The sequence below is a fragment of the Vicugna pacos genome, chromosome 10 (assembly GCF_048564905.1).
Source record: "Vicugna pacos chromosome 10, VicPac4, whole genome shotgun sequence".
Lineage (NCBI taxonomy): Eukaryota > Metazoa > Chordata > Mammalia > Artiodactyla > Camelidae > Vicugna > Vicugna pacos.
Window position 1 is genome coordinate 6,709,321 of NC_132996.1, and position 21,528 is coordinate 6,730,848.

General features: G+C 40.2%; 1 protein-coding gene across 1 annotated transcript in view; it reads left to right on the top strand.

Annotated features, from left to right (window-relative positions):
* Positions 1-443: 443 nt before the first annotated feature.
* Positions 444-21,528, top strand: part of PGR (progesterone receptor) — a 73,072-nt gene continuing 51,987 nt past the window's right edge. The window contains exons 1-2 of the mRNA XM_072970759.1: positions 444-3,063; positions 4,312-4,463. Of these exons, the coding sequence (XP_072826860.1) occupies positions 1,436-3,063; positions 4,312-4,463 (1,780 nt within the window). The 5' untranslated portion in view covers positions 444-1,435. The remainder of the gene's footprint in view (positions 3,064-4,311; positions 4,464-21,528) is intronic.

The following is a 21,528-nucleotide window of genomic DNA, read 5'->3' on the forward strand; positions in this document are numbered from 1 at the left end:
AGTATTAATAATAAATTAGTTCATTTATCTAGCCTTATGCCCTTCCATTCCCACATTTACTCTATGCTGTACCCATAATAGCTTCCCACGCCATGTCTTCCTATCTGATGTGTAAATATACTATATTTGCTTCCTGGAATCCTCTTCATTCATCCTCTACCTGCCTAACTCCTTTACACTCAAAATAAGTCAGAGTTAGGGCAGAACACACAGCATCCAAACTTCCTGCACAGGTAGAGAAGCGTTATCCATGATCTTCCCCTCCCAAATTTCTCTGCCACCTTGAGGGCTATTCAAGAGGAGCAGGACATGTCGGCTGTAGCAAGAGAAAACTGAAAAGTACTCACTCTTCTGGAAGTCCTAAGTTCCTGTTATTTAGGATCATCCTTGATACTTTTATTCTAAAAATAATACATACAGCCACATATCTTCCTCTATGTTACAAATCTTTACAAAACTGAAATCTTGAAAGTATCTTCTGATAGGATCCTCTCACTTTTCCAGTTAGATGAGACATAATTCCTAATTGGCAGTATAAAATCTAATATGCTAATGAAGCTCCATCCCACAGTACCTGTTACTCAGACTAGCAGTTGGGAACACCAGCTCCAGAATTTCAGATCTGGTCCATAATTGGGGTAGGGAGGGGCTTTGGGCGGGGCCTCCAGATGGGGAGGAGGCGTTGATAGAAAGCTGTGGGGCTAGCCGAAGGCTGTCACTACTTAAGCCTTGTAGTATTTGAGTGTACAAGGATCTGGTGTGTGAGCAGCATTCTCAGTGAGAACTGGAGTGGAATCTGCCACTCCCTGCAGGCGTTTCGTCCCCTCTCCCGGACTGCTGAGATATGTGAGAGCTGCGGAGATGACTGTCGCTACAGGGAGCCGGCAGACACGAGGCTGTTCTTCAGGATGCGCTGTGCCCAGAGGTCAAAGTAGCCCCAGGGTTTCAGCGAGAAGGGAAGTGGAACGCAGTCAGGGACTGGGAGCAACACGGCACTGAAGCCAGAGAAAAAAGTCGGGAGAGAGAGCCGCCTGTCACTGCTTTCGAAGCCGCCGCCGCTCAAGTGCCGACTCGTGAGTACTCTGCGTCTCCTGTCCTCAGACGAAGTCGGGAACGCTCCTGAAGAACTCTCCCAGTTAGCAAACGAGGTCCCGACAGCTGCCTTCACCTGCTCTCCCCACCTGCCTCAAGGACGGAGCCGCTGCCACCCTTCCCCTGCCTACCGGACGGAGACCGAGGGCAGAAGCTGACCGGTGCCGCCCCCTTCCGACCCAGGAGGAGGAGATTGCGTTCCCCCTCCCTCCACTGTCCGGTCCAGCCAAATTCAACACCTATTTTCTCCTCCCGCTTCTCCTATATTCCCGACACCCCCTCGTCTTTCCCCTATCCCTCCTCCCCAGAGACAGGGGAGGAGAAAAGTGCAGTCCAGGTCGTCATGACTGAGCTGAAGGCAAAGGATCCCCGGGCTCCCCACGTGGCGGGCAGAGCGCTCTCTCCCACCCAGGACGGATCCCCTCTGCTGGGACGCCCGGACACAGGCCCCTATCAGGCCAGCCAGGCTTCGGACGCGTCGCCCGCAGCCTCGGCCATACCCATCTCCCTGGACGGGCTGCTCTTCCCTCGGCCCTGCCAGGGACAGGGCCCGGACGGGAAGACGCAGGCCCAGCAGTCGTTGTCAGACGTGGAGGGGGCCTATCCCAGAGTTGAAGCCACAGAGGGTGCTGGAGGTGGTAGCTCTAGAGCCCCAGAAAAGGACAGCCGTCTGCTGGACAGTGTCTTGGACACGCTCCTGGCGCCCTCAGGTCCGGGGCAGAGCCACACTAGCCCCCCTGTCTGCGAGGCGACCAGTCCTTGGTGCCTGTTTGGCCCTGAGCTTCCCCCAGACGCCCGGGCTGCCCCTGCCACCCAGGGGATATTGACCCCGCTCATGAGCCGGCCAGACGACAAGGATGGCGACAGCCCCGGGATGGCTCCTGCCCATAAAGTGCTGCCCAGGGGCCTGGCACCGTCCCGGCAGCTGCTGCCCCCGACCTCAGGAAGCCATCACTGGGCCGCGGCCGCAGTGAAGCCCTCTCCGCAGCCCGCTGTGGTGGAGGTGGAGGAGGAGGAGGAGGAGGAGGAGGATGGCTCCGAGTCCGAGAGCTCCGTGGGTCCGCTTTTGAAGGGCAAACCCCGGCCTGCGGGAGGCACGGCGGCCGGAGGAGCCGCGACCGGTGCTCCTGGGACCGCTGCAGGAGGCGTCGCCTTGGTCCCCAAGGAAGATGCCCGCTTCTCGGCGCCTAGGGTCGCCCTGGCGGAGCACGACGCGCCCGCGACGCCCGGGCGCTCCCCGCTGGCCACTGCGGTGGTGGATTTTATCCACGTGCCCCTCCTGCCGCTCAACTCGGCCTTCCTGGCCGCCCGCACCCGGCAGCTGCTAGAGGGGGAGAGCTATGACGGCGGGGCCGAGGCTGTCGGCGCCTTCGCCCCGCCGCGGGGCTCGCCCTCGGCCTCATCCTCCGACTTCCCCGACTGCGCGTACCCGCCCGACGCCGAGCCCAGGGACGACGGGTTTCCGCTCTATGGCGACTACCAGCCGCCCACCCTGAAAATCAAGGAGGAGGAGGAAGGCGCCGAGGCCGCCGCGCGCTCCCCGCGGCCGTACCTGCTGGCGGGTGCCAACCCTGGCGTCTTCGCGGATTTCCCCCTGGCGCCGCCGTCGCTGCCTCCGCGAGCGCCGTCGTCCAGACCCGGGGAGGCGGCGACGGCCGCACCCGCCGGTGCTTCGGTCCCGTCCGCGTCCTCGTCGGGGTCGACCCTGGAGTGCATCCTGTACAAGGCGGAGGGCGCGCCGCCCCAGCAGAGCCCGTTCGCGCCGCCGCCCTGCAAGGCGCCGGGCGTGGGCGCCTGCTTGCTGCCGCGGGACAGCCTGCCGTCCACCTCCGCCTCGGCCGCCGCCGCGGGGGCGGCCCCTGCGCTCTACCCGCCGCTCGGCCTCAACGGGCTCCCGCAGCTCGGCTACCAGACCGCGGTGCTGAAGGAGGGCCTGCCGCAGGTCTACCAGCCCTATCTCAACTACCTGAGGTGAGGGCCGAGAGTCGCGAGAGTCGCGAGAGTCGCGGTGCGGTGCGGCGCGGTGCGGTGCCTCGCCGCCGCCAGCTCCCGGCTCCGGCTCGCGCTCCCCCGAGCGGCGGCGAGGGGTGGGTGGCCGGGGCGGGGCGCAGCACAGGTTGGCGGCCTTTTCCTTACCGCTCCTCTTTTTGGGGGAGCGCGGGGGGGGGACACCAAGGGGGAGCAGAACATACTGCTTCTGGAGCGTGCCTCTCCGGAAATATCTTTCTGAACTTTCCAGAGCTGCGCGATTCCACGGCAAGACCAGCCGTGGTTTTAAAAAGTGCAGCGTCACTCCAGGTCCGCTGTAGCCCGCGGAGCGGAAAGGGTGCGGCGAGTAGGGGGCTTTATAAAATGCCTTTCCTCGTAGAAGGACAGTTACAGGGAAGGTCTGTCCTGGAGAGACTTAAACGCACCGCTGTCCCGGGAGGGGTGGCACTGGGTGGCGGGTAGCGGGCTAGAGCCAAAAGCAGAACTATTTTAGGGATCTGGACCCTTAACGGCTTCATTTTCATACGAATCTCAAGGTTAAAATTAATTTATTATATGTTTAAGTTACGGCTTTGAACATCAATTACTGCGGTACACGGTATTCTAATATTTCGGGTTCGCTACAACTTTTTTTCATACAGGTTTCAAAAACAAGTTACATATGAGAGTAATGGAATTTTAGAGAGAAAGAATGCTCTCGGTTTGGAATCTTGGGCTGTGGCTAGTCAAAACAGTGTCAGTATATTAAACAGTGCTTTCAAATGGCAAACACATATACTTGTTTAAGTAATTGTTACAGAGTTAAGTTTTAAAAACTCAAAAGCATTGCGAAAGATGCCTGTACTCTTAAAGCAAAACCACATTTACTGTCACCCAGCGTCCAAGAAGGCCATAGCATTTTTTAATTTGTCTTAAGACTAAATTGATTCTCTATAAGGAGTTTAGAAAGTTTTTTTTGTAACCAATAGACCTCTTCTGAATGTAAAATTATATATTAATTATTATTCTTTCACATTGGTACTCCTGATAAATAGCAAATAACCTGCAGGTCTGGTGAATCCAGTAACAGGTAGTACATCAAGTTTAGTTTGTATGTCTTTCAAGTGTGTATGGATACAGTTCTATTTGAAAAATCCCCTTTCAGTCTGTCAATTCTTGGTTGAGAAGACTTTAGTTATTAGATAGTGGTGCACCTAAAAATAAATGGAGTACTTTGTTTTGCATTTCAAGGCCGGATTCAGAAGCCAGCCAGAGCCCACAGTACAGCTTCGAGTCATTACCTCAGAAGATTTGTTTAATCTGTGGGGATGAAGCATCAGGCTGTCACTATGGTGTCCTCACCTGTGGGAGCTGTAAGGTCTTCTTTAAAAGGGCAATGGAAGGTAGGCTCCTTTCCCCTGATCCTTTCTCGTTTCTTTCGTCATAAATACAGACCATCTAATTTACAGATTTTAATTAGCCCTTGCTGCTTCTAAGAAATGGTGATATTTCCATATAACTTAAAACGTGATGTTTTAACAATATATTTTTATTTATAATACTCCATATTGGATGTGGTTGGATATTATAATTACATGCTATTTCACTAACACTTTAAATGTTACACACAAGTCATATTAATCGTGGGAACAATGCTCCCGTTGTTCATTAACAATTTAACTTTAAAGGAACAGCATTGTTTTGATTGTATTTTTACATTTCCATCATATGTATTATATATAACATACGGTTCAAAATTTCTTTGAAAAGAAAAATGGTAAAAGTCATCCGTTTTATATATATATATTTTTATATAATACATGTGACATAGGTACATAGTTTCTACATGACTGTCTTCTCTTTACATGCATATTTATGTAATACTTATATACAATTTTAAAGGTAATTCTAAAGAAATTCTTAAGGTTCCCTTTTTGTTTGTTAATTTTTGTAAGTGTATATGGGGGATAGGCATAAACCGTTTAAAGCAAATGAAAAATCTGGACATCACAGTAATATAATATCTGAAGAAGTATTTTGCTTCAAGTAAGGCTTTCATGTTTTTAAAATAATCTGAATTATGTATTTATCTAATGATTTTGGGTTGACTTGCATAAGTATTTCAGACTTGACCTTTCATAGAAAATATTTTCAATTCCTCATTTTATCTACACTAAACTCTAAGCAGCCAAACACATTTATATTTGAAGATAGAAATACATTTAAAGATCATTTCACATTGAATTCTAGCGATGAGTGTTTTTTATAACAAGCTGACATGAGTTTTAGGCTTCTCTGTGGAATGCTGAGATCACATGTAGACAAGGAACCAATGATCTTAATGTCTGCTTTTTTTAGCTTTCTGTTTGTGAGTTTTCCAATTTCAAGAGCCTCTGCTTATAAGTAGGAAAAGAGGGAGTAGGGAGTTTTTACCTTAAGGAGGCTTTCAAAGGAGCTGACAGGTATATTTAATGCACATTTACACCAAAAGAATGTTAACCGAGAAGACATTTATCAAAGAAGTTCACTGTCCCTGTAGATACCTAGCAGATCATTCTTTCCAACTGTTATGCTTTTTGATGAAAATAATTCCCAACTATTTATTAATGGTTTACGTACCCCCACCCCTTCATAAAAAAAATTGCTTTGTATATTTCTAAAACATGATTTTTTCCCCACAAAGGATGAATGTATTTAACTGATGTTGAACATGTGTATTCAGCTTCATGGAGGCTCAACTGTATTTTAAATTAATTGAGGTACTGCAAAAAGAGGGTATGAGAGAAAATGGGGCAACTGAGACTGGCCTTCACTTTGCCGCTGACATCATTTAGTCATCGTTACAGATGGAAGACCTTTGTGTGGAAGAGTCAATTCTCCAGTATGTGATTGGAGTTACTGTTCCCATCTAACTTTGGTTCTGGTTTCTTGAACATCCTCTTTTGCACTAGTATGATTTCCTTTATTCTTACAGTCTCCTTAGTCTAATTTTTAAGTGAATGACCCCCTTGGAATCGCCTTAAAACCAGCTTATTCTATCCCAGCTCCCTTTTTCTAAAGAAACACAGTCCCAAGGACATAAATCTGAGTTTCTAAAGAGCATATAGCTAGCTAGTAGCTGATTGTTAATCAACATTGACTTTTTTAAATTGCAGTGCTTATAAATCAGAGAGGGTGTGCAAAAGTAAGTATATGATCATTACTGATTAATTCTTGGAAGTTATTTCAGAAATTCTTGGAAGTTACTTACAAGAGTGCTGCAATTAAAATGCAAATGCTTTCACATCATGATTATCAGAATAGCACCCCAGACATAAAAGATGCCTTCCCAGATTTACTCTTCGAAAGCATTTGTTGGACCCCTACATGGTTCTGGTTTTGTTTCAAGAAGTAGAGATGAAGTAGCTTTATTCAGCAATATTTACAAAGAGGAGCTCAAGATGTTGATAAATCATTCATTGGTTATTAAAAGACAAGTGAGGTTTTTGATCTCTGGGCATTGAGGAATGCTTGTAAGTGTATATGTTCAAAGAAGAGTGAAGCAATTAAGATTAGACTAAGACTTGAAGATTCGTATTAGAAAATAATTAGAATTAAAGGTTAGGGAGTTTGATTGGCAGTGTTGGATGAATTGGGAGAGAATCAGTGATTTAAGGCAAGAAAATAGAGAGCAGGTTCTGGGAGTTTTCAAGAGTGAGAAAGATGAATAGAAGAATTTTTATAGTTGGAGAGAAATACCAGGCTTGAAATCTTAAGAGTAAAGTAGGGCTATGTGGTGAGTTGGCTCAAGGTAGAACTGTGTGGAGTCCACAATATGGGTGTTAAATGTTGCCAAGGATAATGTTCGTAATGGCGTTTTAGAGTGCTTTCTATGTACTAGTGACTACATGCTTTATGGATCCTAACTCATTTAAGTATTATAATGTAGACATTATTATTACTTTTAATTTACAAATAATGAAGCTAAGGTCCAGAGATGTTAAATTGCCATAATCACAGTGGTAGAGTAGAATTCAAATCCAAGTGGAGTGACTCCAGTGTGTGTGCCCTTCACCACCATACTTCCTTTATCATAATAGGAAGTTCAATTTAAATTCCAAAGAGAAACAATAGAAGGTGGGAAGAAAAACTATGAGTCAAGTGATAAAACATCTGGGGAAGTAAAGGTGAATTCTAAAGGAGAACGCAAGACAAAGGGTGGTTAGAAGTGTGTGATGTGAATGGATGGGTGATATTAACTTCACATTTAGGGCAGCAATGAAAAGACATAGTCAGGGGTCAAGAGCCAGTTTCCCCACCTTTCCTCCAAGTTAGGAGTGGGAGACAATAAAGCCTATAAAGACGTCACCCAAGAAGACTGGGTTTCTCTCGGTATGAGACTGAAAAGAGAAGAGGCAGAGGAAAAAGAAACCACTCAGGAACTGGGGGTAGAAGTGGGGAGAAATGACCTCTCTTAAGTTAAAAAAATGAATTAGGCAAAAGCAACTGGTTGAATAGCCCATTGCATCCCTTTACTAAGACTTGGAGTGAATCAGGAGGTCAGGAATTGGCTCGGTACCTCTCAAGAAGTCAGAATGACCTGCCAGCCCTATAAATACAGGCTAGTGGCCTTGTATTAAGAAGAAGAAGATAATTTCTCACTAGTCTATTCTGTATGCACTGTGACTAGCTCAGTGCTAGGAATATACTAAACATTCAGTGAAGAACTGTTTGCTAAAGGAGCTAATGAGAGATGAAAAAGAGATGCTCTTATTCTTTGCATGTTTTGCATTGTGACAGCATGGGTAGTGAATACATTTGCTGGAATATGGCTGAGAAATATTATACAGTTGAAATCTATTTTTGGAAGACACTAGGCTAAGTAGGTATTCATCGATTTTTGATTATATATTACATAGGTATACCTTTATTGAAGTGTAATTGACAAATAAAATTGTAAGATAATTAAAGTGTACAATGTGATGATTTGATGTATGTGTACATAGTGGAAGGATTTCCCCCCCTCTAGTTAACTAACATATTTATCACCTCACATATTTACCTGTATTTTTCGAATGAACATTTATGTCCTACCAACTCTTTTAGCAAATTTCAGTTATAATACAATGTTATCAATTACAGTCTGATGTTATACATGAGATCCTCCCACCTTATTTATCTTATGACTGAATGTTTGTACCCTTTTGCCAGCCTCTCCCTATTTCCCCCACCATCCATCCCCTAACAGCCGCTTTTCTGCTCTCTGTATCTATAAATTCAGCTTATTTTTTTGATTCCACATATAAAAGACACCATGAAGTATTTGTCTTTCTCTGTCTGGCTTATCTCCCTTAGTGTAACGTTCTCTATGTTCATCTAATTTTTTTTTGATCGTGTATTAATTAACCAGATATTTGTTGAGCACTTGCTGTATGCCAGGCACTATGCTAGGTGCCAGCTGAAAAGCAGTAAAGCAAGATAGACCTGGCTGGCTGCAGACCTGGCTGGAGTTTTTAGTGTAGTGAAGAAAGGGGACAGTCTATCAGTTAGCATGCATGTGAGGAATTATAGATGTGCTAAATGAAGAGGTTATGCCTGGACAACTAGAGAATGGACCCCTCTGACAAATGAGGACAGTGGGAAAAGCCTTTTAGAATTAGAAAGATACCATCATAAGTAGACCATAGACAAAAAAATTAAACATTTTTAAGAATAATCTATTTCTTTCTGAAGTGGAGTAGAGTTGTTGTCATAGCCTAAAAATGAAAACTGATTTCATAGCAAAGTTCTCCCTGATATGACTTATACAAGAGAAATAATGAACGTTCAAAAAAATTTTTAAGATTTTATTGTTTTTAAGGGCAATTTTAGATTTACTACAAAATTGAGGAGAAAGGTACAGAGATTTCCCATCTATTTCGTGCCCTGACAGGGGCATAGCTTCCCTTATTACCAAAATCCTCCACCAGAGTGGTACATTTGTTACGACTGATGTACCTACGTCGACACATCGTTATCACCTAAATCCACTAGGGTTTACTGTTGGTGTTGTGCATTCAGTGGATTTGGACAAATGTTTAATCATATGTATCCATGTATCATAGAGTATTTTCACTGCCCCCCCAAAAACCTTTGTGGTCTGTTCATCCCCTCCTGCCCCCAACTCCTGTCAACCACTGATACTTTCATTGTCTTCGTAGTTTTGCCTTTTCCAGAATATCATACAGTTGGAGGAGGGAGCCATTTCAAGTTAGCTTTTTTCACTTAGCAATATGCATTCAAGCTTCCTCCAGGTGTAAAACTCATTTCTTTTTAGTGCTGAATAACTTTCCATTGTCTGGATATAGTACAGCTTATTTATCTGTGAACTTAGTGGAGGACATCTTGATTGCTTCCAAGTTTTGGCAGTTATGAGTAAACCTGCTTTCAAGATCTGTGTGCAGACATTTGTATGAACATAAGTGTTCATCTCCTTAGAACAATTACCAAGAAGTGTAATTGCATGGTCATATGATAAGGGTATATTTATTTTTGTGAGAAACCACGAAAGTGTCTTCCAAAGTGGCTGTACCATTTAACATTCCCACTGGCAATAAATGAGAGTTCCTCCTGCTCCATATCCTTGTCAGCATTTATGTTTGTCAGTGCTTCAAATTTTGGCCATGCTAATAGATGTGTAGTGGTAGCATATTACTGTTTTGACTTGAATTTCCCTGATGAAGTATGATATGAAGTATGTTTTCATAATGTTTATTTGCCATCTGTACATCTTCTTTGGTGATGTGTTTGTTAAGGTCTTTGGCTCATTTTTTAATTGGGTTCTTTTTTGTGGAGTTTTTAAGAGTATTTTTGTGTATTTTTGGATAAAAGTCCTTTATCAGAAATGTGTTTAGCAAATATTTTCTTTCACTCTGTCTTTTTATTCTCTTGACTGTGTCTTTCAGATAGCAGAAAATTTTATTTTTAACGAAATCTGGTTTCTCAATTCTTTCTTTTGTGGATTACGACTTCAGTGTTGTATCTAAAAAGTTATTGCCAAACCCAAGGTCATTTAAATTTGCTCCTATGTTATCTTTTAGGAATTTTAGTTTTGCATTTTATGTTTAGTTCTGTGATCCATTTTGAGTAAATTTTGTGAAGAGTGTAAGGTCTGTGTCTAGATTCACTTTTTTACATGCAGATGCCCAGTTGTTCCAGCTCTATTTGTTGAAAAGACTGTCCTTGCTCATTTGTATTCCCTTTGCTCCTCTGTCAATGATAAGTTAATTCTTTATCTGTGGGTCTGTTTTTAGGCTTTATATTTTATTCCTTTGGTCTGTTTGTTTAGTTTTTCATCAATACCGCAGTGTCTTGATTACTGTAGCTTTATAGTAAGTCTTGAAGTCAGGTAGTATCAGTCCTCCAACCTAAATACTGTGTTGCCTGTTCTGGATCTTTTCCCTCTCCATATAAACTTTAAAATCATTTTGTTAATATCCATAAAATGACCTTTGGGATTTTGATTGGGCTTACATTGAATCTGAGATCACATTAGGAAGAACTGACATCTTGACAATCTTGAACCTTCCTATCCATGAACATGGAATATCTCCCCATTTATTTTGTTCTTTTGTTTCATTCATTAGAGCTTTACAGTTTTCCTCATGGATTGTATACATATATTATTACATTTATATCTAAATACTTCATTTTGGGGGGCACTAATGTAAGTGGTATTATTTTTAATTTCAAATTCCACATGTTCATTGGTGGTACATAGGAAAGCAACTGACTTTTGTGTATTAGCCTGTATCCTGTGAACTTGCCATAATTGCTTATTAGTTCCCAGAGTTGTCCTGTCAGTTCTTTTTGGATTTTCTACATTGAAGAACGTATTTTCTGCAAACAAAGACAGTTTTATCCCTTTATTCCCAATGAGTATATTTCTTACTTCCCTCTGCATTTGTAGAACTTGCACTATAATGTTGAAAATGAGTGGTGAGAAGAGATATCTCTGGCTTGTTCCTAATCTAATGGGAAAATTTCTAGTTTCTCACCATTTAGTATGATATTCGCTGTAGGTTTTTGTAGATTTTTTAAAATAAAGTTGAGAAAGTTCCTCTCTACTAGTTCACTGAGAGTTTTTATCATAAATGATTGTTGGTTTTTGTCAAATTCTTTTCATACTTCTGTTGATATGCTCATGTGATTTTTCTTTTTTAGCTTGTTAATGTGGTAGAATACATTAATTTTCAGATGTTGAGCCAGACTTGCGTACTTGAGATAAATCCTATTTGGTCATGATGCCCAATTATTTTTATATCTTTTTGGATTTGATTTGCTAAGATTTTGTTGAGGTTTTTTATATCTATGTTCATGACAGAAATTAGTCAGTAGTTTTCATTTTTTGCAGTGTCTTTGTCTGGTTTTGTATTAGGGTAATGCTGGCCTTGTAGAATGAACTAGGAAACATTCTTTCTGGCTTTCTGGTTTCATCTCTGAAAGAGATTGTAGAGAACTGGTATAGTTTCTTCCTTAAATGTTTGGTAGAATTCACTAGTGAGCCCATCTGGAAATGATGCTTTGTGTTTTAGAAAGTTATTAATTATTGATTCAATTTCTTAAATAGATATAGGCCTATTCAGATTGTCTGTTCCTTCTTGTATGTTTTGGCAGATTGTTTCTTTCAAAGCACTGGTCGATTTCATCCATGTGATCAAATTTGTAGGCATAGAGTTGTTCATGGCATTCTTTGTTACCTTTTTAATGCCCATAAGGTCTAAAGTGCAATCTCCTCTTTCATTTCTAACATTTTGTAATTTGTGTCTTCTCTCTTTTTTTGTTAGTTAGCCTAGCTAGAGACTTACTGATTTTATTGATCTTTTCAAAGAACCAACTGTTGGTTTTATTTATTTTCTTTATTGATTTTCTGTTTTCAGTTTTATTGATTTCTGATCTAATTTTTTTTATCATTTCTTTTCTTCTACTTATTTGGGTTAATATGCTCTTCTTTTTCTAGTTCCCTAAGGTGAAAGTTTAGAAGACTGATTTTAGATCTTTCCTAATACATACATTTAATGCTAAAAATGTCTCTCTAAGCACTGCTTTTGATGCTTGTGTTTTCATTTTCATTTAGTTCAAAGTATTTTAGAAGTTCTCTTGAAATTTCAAGTCATTTGTCATTTAAAGGTGTGTTAAATCTTCATGTACTTTGAAATTTTCTAGTCGTCTGTTACTGATTTCTAGTTTAATTTCTTTGTGGTCTAAGAATAGATATTGTATGAGTTCTGTTCTTAAAATGTGTTAAGGTTTGTTTTATGGCCTAGAATATGGTTTATCTTGGTGAATATTTCATGTGATCTTGAGAAGAAGGTGTATTCTGCCACTGTTGGATGAAGTAGTCTATAGATGTCAGTTATAGCCAGTTGATTGATGATGTTGAGTTCAGCTATGTCCTTTTGATTTTCTGCTGAATCTGTCCATTTCTGATAGAGCGGTGTTGAAGTATCTGACTATGATAGTGGATTCATCTATTTTTCCTTGCAGTTCTGTCCATTTTTACTTCACAAAATTTTGATGCTTTGTTGTTAGATGCATATACGTTAAGGATTATTATGTCTTTTTGGAGAATTGACTGCTTTATCGTTATGTAATGCTCCTCTTTATTCCTAATAATTTTCCTTGCTTTAAAGTCTGCTTTGTACATTTACATTTTTGTTGACAGATTTATGATTTTTCTTGTCTTTAGAGCTCTGTAGTGCTTTTTCCATCTTTTGTGGGCCACAAAATTATTCAACAATCCTTTCCACTTTAATTTCTTTGATTTATATTTGGGCCTCTGAGAAGATAATTTTCCAGTAATCTTGTTTAATTTAATTTTATATTTAGTAGAGTCTAGTTTATGGCAGTTTTCCTGTTATCTTAAAAATACACATGTAGTAATTCACTGGACTTTACTTCTAAACTCTAATAAATAATAATAAACACTATTATTAGTAAATAATAAACTGGATTATTTATTCTCAAGCTGAAGGTCTCTCAATTTAATATTGAGCATAAATAGTAAAGTAGTTTTAAGCAGAATTTTGCATTAAGACCCATTAAAGTAAGCCTCGACTTTACTGGAAAAGAAATGGTGAGAAAGATGGCATTCGGTGTTATCTGCTCAATATTTGGTTATGTAGGGTTCCCCAATTATTATTATTCCTTCAGAACCTGCGTCTTAAATCTACTGCAAGAACGTGAAGAGGAAGTATTGGTATGAACGTACATGCTCAGCTAACAGCTAGTGTTCTTGCTCCAGAACAAGTTTGAGTTGTACTTACAGTACTAAGTATGTAATGCAAAAATACATGCTTCTTAAAAAATTAAAGCATTACCAATGAGGCTCAAATCTTCTTGATCAATACCTCTAATCTGTTCACTTCCTACCATTCTGCTATATATCTATCTCAGTTTTTTACATTTGTATGTGTGTGTGTGTGTGTGTGTGTGTGTGTGGTATGTTGTTTTGGATATGTTAACACATAAATGGTATCACAGATTATAATTTGTGTATCGTTCCTTATCTTATTTTTTTCATGAAACAATGACTTGAAGCCCTGTATGTTTATATACAGTCCTAGCTTATTCTTTTAACTGTTACATAATACTTCATAAGATGAAAACCCTCTAATTAAGACATCACTCTTAGACCATTATTTGAACATTACTTTTTTGCACTTGCCTCCTTGGGTACGTGCCTTGCTTCTCTTTCTAGAATATAATGAAGTATTTTGATACTTAACTCTACATGAATTAGATGATTGGCTTGCTTCATGCTGCAAAAATGATTTAATTCATTAATTTGTTCACTCCAGAAAACATGCATTGATACTTACTGCATTTAGAGGATACTTGTGTTGGGACTACAAAGATGAATATGTATGCAGTCCCTGTCTTTGATGTGCACAAAACCAAGAAGAAGAAAACAAAAACAAAACAAAAATCCTGTTGTACAATCAGGGAGCATGAGAATACTTGGATATGAGTGAAGCCCATGATATACCATAGCATTCAATTAGGCAAATCGATAAGGATTGCAGTTTCTTCCAGTAACATATTCTGATGTTATGTAAGAGGCTTATCCATTTAACAAACACTTTACTACCCTTGACTATGACCTGGGCAGTGTTCTGAGTGCTTTACTGGGTTAAGTCATTCAGTCCCTCTGAGAGCCCCATGAGGTGGAGGTACATTGATTATTTGTATCTCACCACTGAGTATGTAAGAGGTCGCTGCAAAGTACAGGGGCCAAGATTCAAACCCAGGGCGTCTGACTCCACCTTCTGTGTTTCCTATGCTTCTACATTGTCTCTACAGATTGTTTTGTATTTGAACAAATATTAGTTACTTTATAATTTTTCAGACACAGAAACATGGTATATTTGGGGGGGACTGGTTTTCAAGTTGTGCTTCGTACCTCAGTCCCATTTCTTTTTAGCCCAGAACAGCTCTGCTTTTCTCTGTTTATTTAGTTGACTCTTCCACTTAAGATTTTATTTGAACATAGAATTCTCTGCCAACATTTTCCTTAAATACTGCTGCATTATGACAGGAAACTCTTAGGCTGCAGTTGAGTGTTTATTCAGATACTTGAGCCAATCCTACACAGTTTCTTGACTTTATTTGCTGAAAGCTTTTTGACATCTCTGCAAAGATAGGATGAACATTTGGTCAAGATTTCAAATCTTAACTGTTCAGTGTTCTAACAGAATATCAACTTTATCACCTGAAAACCACATGTAAATTATAGAGCTCTCTCTTTTGTCAGCAAAACAAAGTAACTGCAGGAAATATTTCATCAGTAACTTCTTCAAAGAATTGATTGGAATAAGTGATGCTTAAGACAGAGACTCCAAAACAGGCACACAAATTATTTACTTCCCAGGATTTTTAAACTTTATCCTCATGTAGAACATTAGAAAGTCACATCCTCTATAACCTTCCATATGTACCTAATTTGTAGAAGAGTAGGTGAACACAATATCCTTCTTTTTTATATTTATTTTATTTTTATTGAAGTATACTTGATTTACAGTGTTGTGTTAATTTCTGGTATACAGCACAGTTGTTCAGTTATATATATACGTATGTATATACATCATATATATACATATATATATGTATATGTATCTGCCATTTCTTACTCTTTTTTCATTATAGGCTATTACCACATATTGAATATAGTTCCCTGTGCTATATATAGTAGGACTTTGTTGTTTATCTATTTTATATATAGTAGTTCATGTCTGCTAATCCCAAACTCCTAATTTATCCCTCCCCCCCTTTACCCTTTAGTAACCATAAGTTTTTCTCTTTTTTTTTTTAATTGAAGTATAGTCAGTTTATAACATTGTGTCAATTTCTGGTGTGCAGCATAATGTCCCAGTCATACATACACATACATATATTCCTTTTCATATTCTTTTTCATTATAGGTTACTACAAGATACTGGATGTAGTTTCCTGTGCTATACAGTATGAACTTGTTGTTTATCTATTTTATATATAGTAGTTATTATCTGTAAATCTTGAACTCCTAATTTATCCCTTCCCACCCTTTTCCCCTCCTGGTAACCATAAATTTGTTTTCTATGTCTGTGAGTCTGTTTCAGTTTTGTAAAAAGTTCATTTGTCTCTTTTTTAGATTCCACATATATGTGCTATCACATGGTATTATTCTTTCTCTTTCTGGCTTACTTCACTTAGAATAACGATCTCCAGGACCATCCATGTTGCCGCAAATGGCATTATTTTGTTCTTTTTATGGCCGAGTTATATTCCATTGTATAAATATACCACAACTTCTTTATCCAGGCATCTGTCAGTGGACATGTGTGTTGTTTCCATGCCTTAGCTGTTGTATATAGTGCTGCTGTGAACATTGAGGTGCTTGTATCTTTTCAAATTTAAGTTCCCTCCTGCACGATATCCTTCTTGTTGCTGGATGACCCTCTTGGAACAAACTACGTAATATGTACCTCACATAATTTATCTGCCTGTTCTGTTTTCCTTTTTACTTTGATTTCTACAAAGCAAAGGAGTAAATTTTCATGCTACATTTTTAAAAATGTAGTTAACTTAGATTTCTGGTTCCATTCTCAACTGCTATTACAGCCTCTGGTGTTACATACTGATACACATTTGAGGAAATCATATAATTTTTCTTTTGAAGCATAGTAATAAACAATAATCACCATTGCTTTAGGAAAAACTACTTTCAATGTTGTTTTCTCTTCTAAGACAAGGTGATTTATTTTTGAGATTGAATAAGCGAGTAGTGAATATGGACCATGAGCTCAAAATTGTGCTGTGACATTTGGAGGATATATAAAATTAAGGAATAAGAATAATGCCTGTTACTTTTTAAGTGTGTACTAAATTTAGGCGCTCCCCTGATCATTTTACACGTACTAACTTATTTAACCCTCACAACAGTCCTCTCAAGCAGGCGGTTTTCCTCACTTTACAGATGCGGTTCATCCCATTACTGAGAAGCAGAGCAGAACTCAATTCCTGGGGCCCATGCTCTTAGTCTGTGCTGGACCCTTCCAGCCTCTGCAGTAGAAGGTACTGGCCTTGGCTTCAAGGAGCTTGCAGGCAGCCTGCGGTTTAGTGCCCGATTCAGTTGTGTGATGCAGCCTTGGGCTGCTACAACAGCATCAGGGAGCAAGGTGCCAGTCGCTGTCATTCCTGACTGCCTGTATATGACAGGAACCATGCTAAGTGACTGATGTTCATACCTCTGTTCGCATCCCCACTTTTTAGGTATATTAGCAGAGACTCACAAATTAAGTAACTTACCATAAGTAGTAGGTAATGCTGGAAAAGCTTATTTATTTTGCCCTGGAATAGTTAGAAAAGGTGATTTATTAGAAATAGTAGGATCTGTTCACAACCTTTAACAATTAGATGAAGGTTGGGAGTTAAGGAGCTTCCATTTTCAGATGGGTTATTCAATAAATGGTCTTGGAATTTTGGCTTATTATACGAAAGAAAAGTTTCAGGTGGGTCAACAATTTAAGTGTTTTTTTTTTTTAAGGAAAAAGACTCAAACACATGGGAAGAAAAGGTGGAAATAGGTATTTATAATATTGGAATGACAAACCTTTCTAATATTGACATGAAATCCAGAATTCAAAACCAAATTTGCTCAATTTCTGCTGCATAAGTAAATTTCAAACTTTTTCTGTAAGGCAGGAAAAAAAATCAAAGGACAAGGTGGAAAACTACTTGGGACACATATATAAATCAAAAGAATGTTATTGCTGAAATGCAGAATGTTTTTACAAACCTTTGTTCTTACAAAGAAAAAAAGATCAACAGCCAAAAAGGAAAATGATCAGAAGATGTGAAGACAATTCATAAAGCATAGTCTACATAAGTTTGAAAAATGCTCAGTGTGCTAGTAATTATCACTGATTAAAATAATACCAGGCTTGCCAACAATCAGATTGATTAAACAGTGAAAACTGACCATTTGAAAGTTGGAGGGCAGTTTGGTGTTATCTATTAAAAATGTCCATTACGTTGACCCAACCATTCTACTTCCAGAAACTGATCTTTTTTAAAGGAAAAAAACTCTAGAAATGTGTAGAAATACCTCTAGGTAGATGTTGATTACTACATTATTTGCAATACTGAGAAAGTGAAAACGGTTCAAATGTCTGTTAATAGATTACTAAATTGTGATACACCCTTGCAATGAATTACTCTGTGGCATTTAAAAAGAATGAGGTAGCTGTCTATGTTACAGATATGAAAAGGTATCCAAAATATATGATTTTGTGAAAAAGCAGAAAGATACCATTTTGAGTAAAAATGATTTCACCTATTTGACATTACAATATATAGAAAACTATCTGAAAAAATATATACACACCAAACTGCTTACTGTTGGAATGTGATATGATGATACGCTTTGTTCTTAAGGCAGGAATTTCCTGAGAGGCCACTATTACCCGTCAACGCAGTGCCTGATTTCCGCGCACACCAGCTCTGCCTAGTGCGAGCTGGGTGCTGCTCCCCGAGTGCTGTAGTGCACCGCTTCTGACCTTCAGGCACCCAAGGAAATTGAAAGAGACCAGCAGAGAATGATACTATGGCAGAAATATTCAGGGAAAAAGCTTGAGGTCACCCTGCATCATGAATTAGGGAATCTAACCTGACTGTATGGAGCCCAAAACTGATAGAGGCTCACATCTCCTCATTACCACCTTCACACTCAAAAAAACCCTACAAACAAAAGCTTTGTTGTAGTCATTTGTCAGTAACACCTGACCTGACTTGACCTGAAGTCATGTAGCAGCAGAACCTGACCCAGACTCATATTTTGTAGGCTGTGTGAATATTCATACATTTTGCTGCATGAATATTAAGGTGTTTTATTATGAATATTTGCTCTATGTCAGCTCTCTAAAATCCAAACAGTTCTGAATTCTGAAACACATCTGACCTAAAAATGGTTTTAGTTAAGACATTTGAACATGTACTAAGAAATAAATTGATAGATGAGTTCAACATAGAGCCCGCTGGAGTTTTGCAGTGTAGCAGCCCTGAAAGACTACATTAAATGTTTATGAAAGCAATTATCGATATTTATTCTTCCTATACTTTTACTACTATGCTGGGTTCCACAAAAGACTGTGATAGATACATAAGCCATTAATACCTAACCTCACAGGTTTTTAATTCCATCAGGAAGGTAAGACAACCTCATAAGTATAACATAGGTAACATAAACTGAATGTGGTTTGGATTTTCAGAGGAAAAAAGACCATATTGAATTAGGGAGACCAAAAAGTGTTTTTGTGCAGAAGATAATGCATTAGATGGACTGCTGACATTGTATGATTCTGATTGCAAGAGTTGTGATAATGGCTATTATAAACAGAGTGTGGAATGAGCAGAAGCACAATTTGGCTAAAGCACAGAACATGGTCAAGGATCCAAGAATCCTTTGTAATTGTATATAACATTTTGATTTTTTTTTTCTGAAGGGATTGCTCTCCTGAGGTTTTCAAAGGGAGATTTTCAGAGGGATTCGTGACACCCCCGAAAAAAGTTAGGTCCCACTTCCCTAAAGGAATGGTGAGAATTTTTATTAAACAGAAGGTTGACAAAATGTGGTGTTTGGCAATTAACTAGGTTAGAGAATGAGATGCCCCTAAAGACTTTTGAGCACTGTGGTGACATTCCAGTATTTAGCTTAGGAGAATTAATGTTTCAGCAGTCTACAGGAAGTATTCAGGCAGGGAAGCTATGAGTCCATGAGAACAGTCTGGGGATGGTGCGTTAAGGACCTGAGCCAGAGTGGTGGCCCAGAGGAATGGATAAAGAGAGGGCCTAACAGCAAAGTAAGGGGCGAGGATACAGAGGACAAATGCCTGTGAGAAATTCCCTCTTAGGGGTAATGTGTGGTAAATCCCTTGGCACGGTGATGGCTGACAGCAGATTTGGAATTATGTACTGCCTTTTGTTTTCATTCCCTCTGGCCACCCTGAAATCTTACATGAACTTTCACTTTACATAACCACCCTGTCTTCCTGTTGCTTTGGGGAAATGGAGGAATTGGTGTCCAGTATGTCTGGCAAAAGAGCCAGGAAAGAAAAGACTACAACAGGATGAGCCAAGAGCCCTTTTTTAGGGCTGGAGGGAGCCACTTCTCCCCAGACGTACTAGAGCGCCAGTTTTGTAACATGGTGCACCCGCCCCAGGGGCTGTACATTGAGATGGGTGAAGAAGATGTTAGAGCTTATGTTTATTATTATTCAGAAATAAGAAATGACTCATTGATGTCAGTGGTATCTGTGCTGGTGCGTACTCTCAAAGCACACATCAGAGGCTTATGGAGCCAAAGGCCTCCTTACGGCAGTGCCCAAATTCCACGGTGCAGAGGCTTTGATGAGTAGACGCTCCCTAATTCATGCTTAGAGTATGGCAAAGTGCTGCAGCTTTGCTGCATTCACAGAGAAACTACGGAATAAAGATAATACAAATCAAGTAAGTACAGTGAACAAGAAAAATGGAAGAGCTGGAATTCCTCTAAACTCCAGGTGTAGCGCTCTAGACAGTGTAGTCAGATCTGTCAAGAAATCGAAAAAATTAGAAATTACCAAGATAACAGTTTGAAATATGAATTTGTATACATTATTATTAAAAATGAACCTTGCTCTAAGAATATGGGTTGCTAGAGATCTTAGCTAACACCTATATGAAGCCATTATTTAATAATAATAGTGTAACACTTATTTTTATGTAACACTTATTACATACCAGGAACTTGGTTATACATATTACATGAAGCACAAAGAGGCTACATCACTTGCACAGGCAAATAATGAATAAATGGCAAAGCTGAGATTGGAACCCAGAGAATCTTCTCTCTTATCTATTACATTACTTCTTAACCAGTATCTAGTGTCTCTTTGTCCTAATTATTTGTAATGAAAACTAATTTACATCAGGGAGGGTAGAAATTTGCTAGCTGGAATTTCAAGGGGAAAGAAACTTTGCATAATAGATAGGTGGGATCGAAAAATGAGTATTATGACTAAGTAGTCTGTCCGGCAAACAGTCCGTCGGTTGTCCATGGCTTCTGGATGAGCATCTTCTACCTTCTCCCCCTGCTCAGCCTTCCCACACTTCCGCAGCCTCACTTTCAGCTGATGACCCTCTCGCTTTCTGAGAAGACGTCCAGATACTGCCACCATCCGTGTACTCATGTGGCATCTAACCCACGATCGACTTTTCCTCCTGCCTGTGGGGCTCTGCATTCTTCCTTGAGGCCAGCCTCCTGCCCTTAATGCACTAGGTCAGTCTCCTCCTGTTGACTAGGGGGAAGGAGGGGCTGCAGCAACTGCCCCGTCCCCAAATCATTAACTTTTCCCCTCTCTGCTTGATCATTCTCATCAGCATATAAACATACTTAAATACTTACTCATCCTTCAGCTAACAACCATTCCTCTACTCCTTGGGTAGCCAAACTCCCCCCAAATATTTTTCCTCCCTTAAGCCTAATCCAGTCAGTTTTTTTGTCGCTTCCAGTCAGTTCACCCAAATTTCTCTGGTCAAGATGACCACATTGCAAAACCTGCTGGGCTGTTCTTAGTGCCGTCTTACTTGATCTGTTGGTGGCATTTGACAGTCAATCACTTCACCTTCCTGGAAATGCCTTCTTCACTCGGCTTTCAGGACACGGCACTCTTGATTCTCCTTACATGAGTCAATCTTCTTTCTCATTTAGCTGTTAACTTTGGAGGGCTCAGTGTTCAGTGTTTGGACCCTTTCCCTCTGTTTATGTATACTTACTTCCTTGGAGGTCTGATCTAGTCTCCTGCCTTTAGATAAATCATTCATATCCTGATCACTCCCTACTTTTTTATCTCTAGCCCCAACTTTTCTGCTGAACTCTAGACACGTAGGTCCAGCTGTCAACCCGATATCCTCACAGATGGCTATTGAACATCT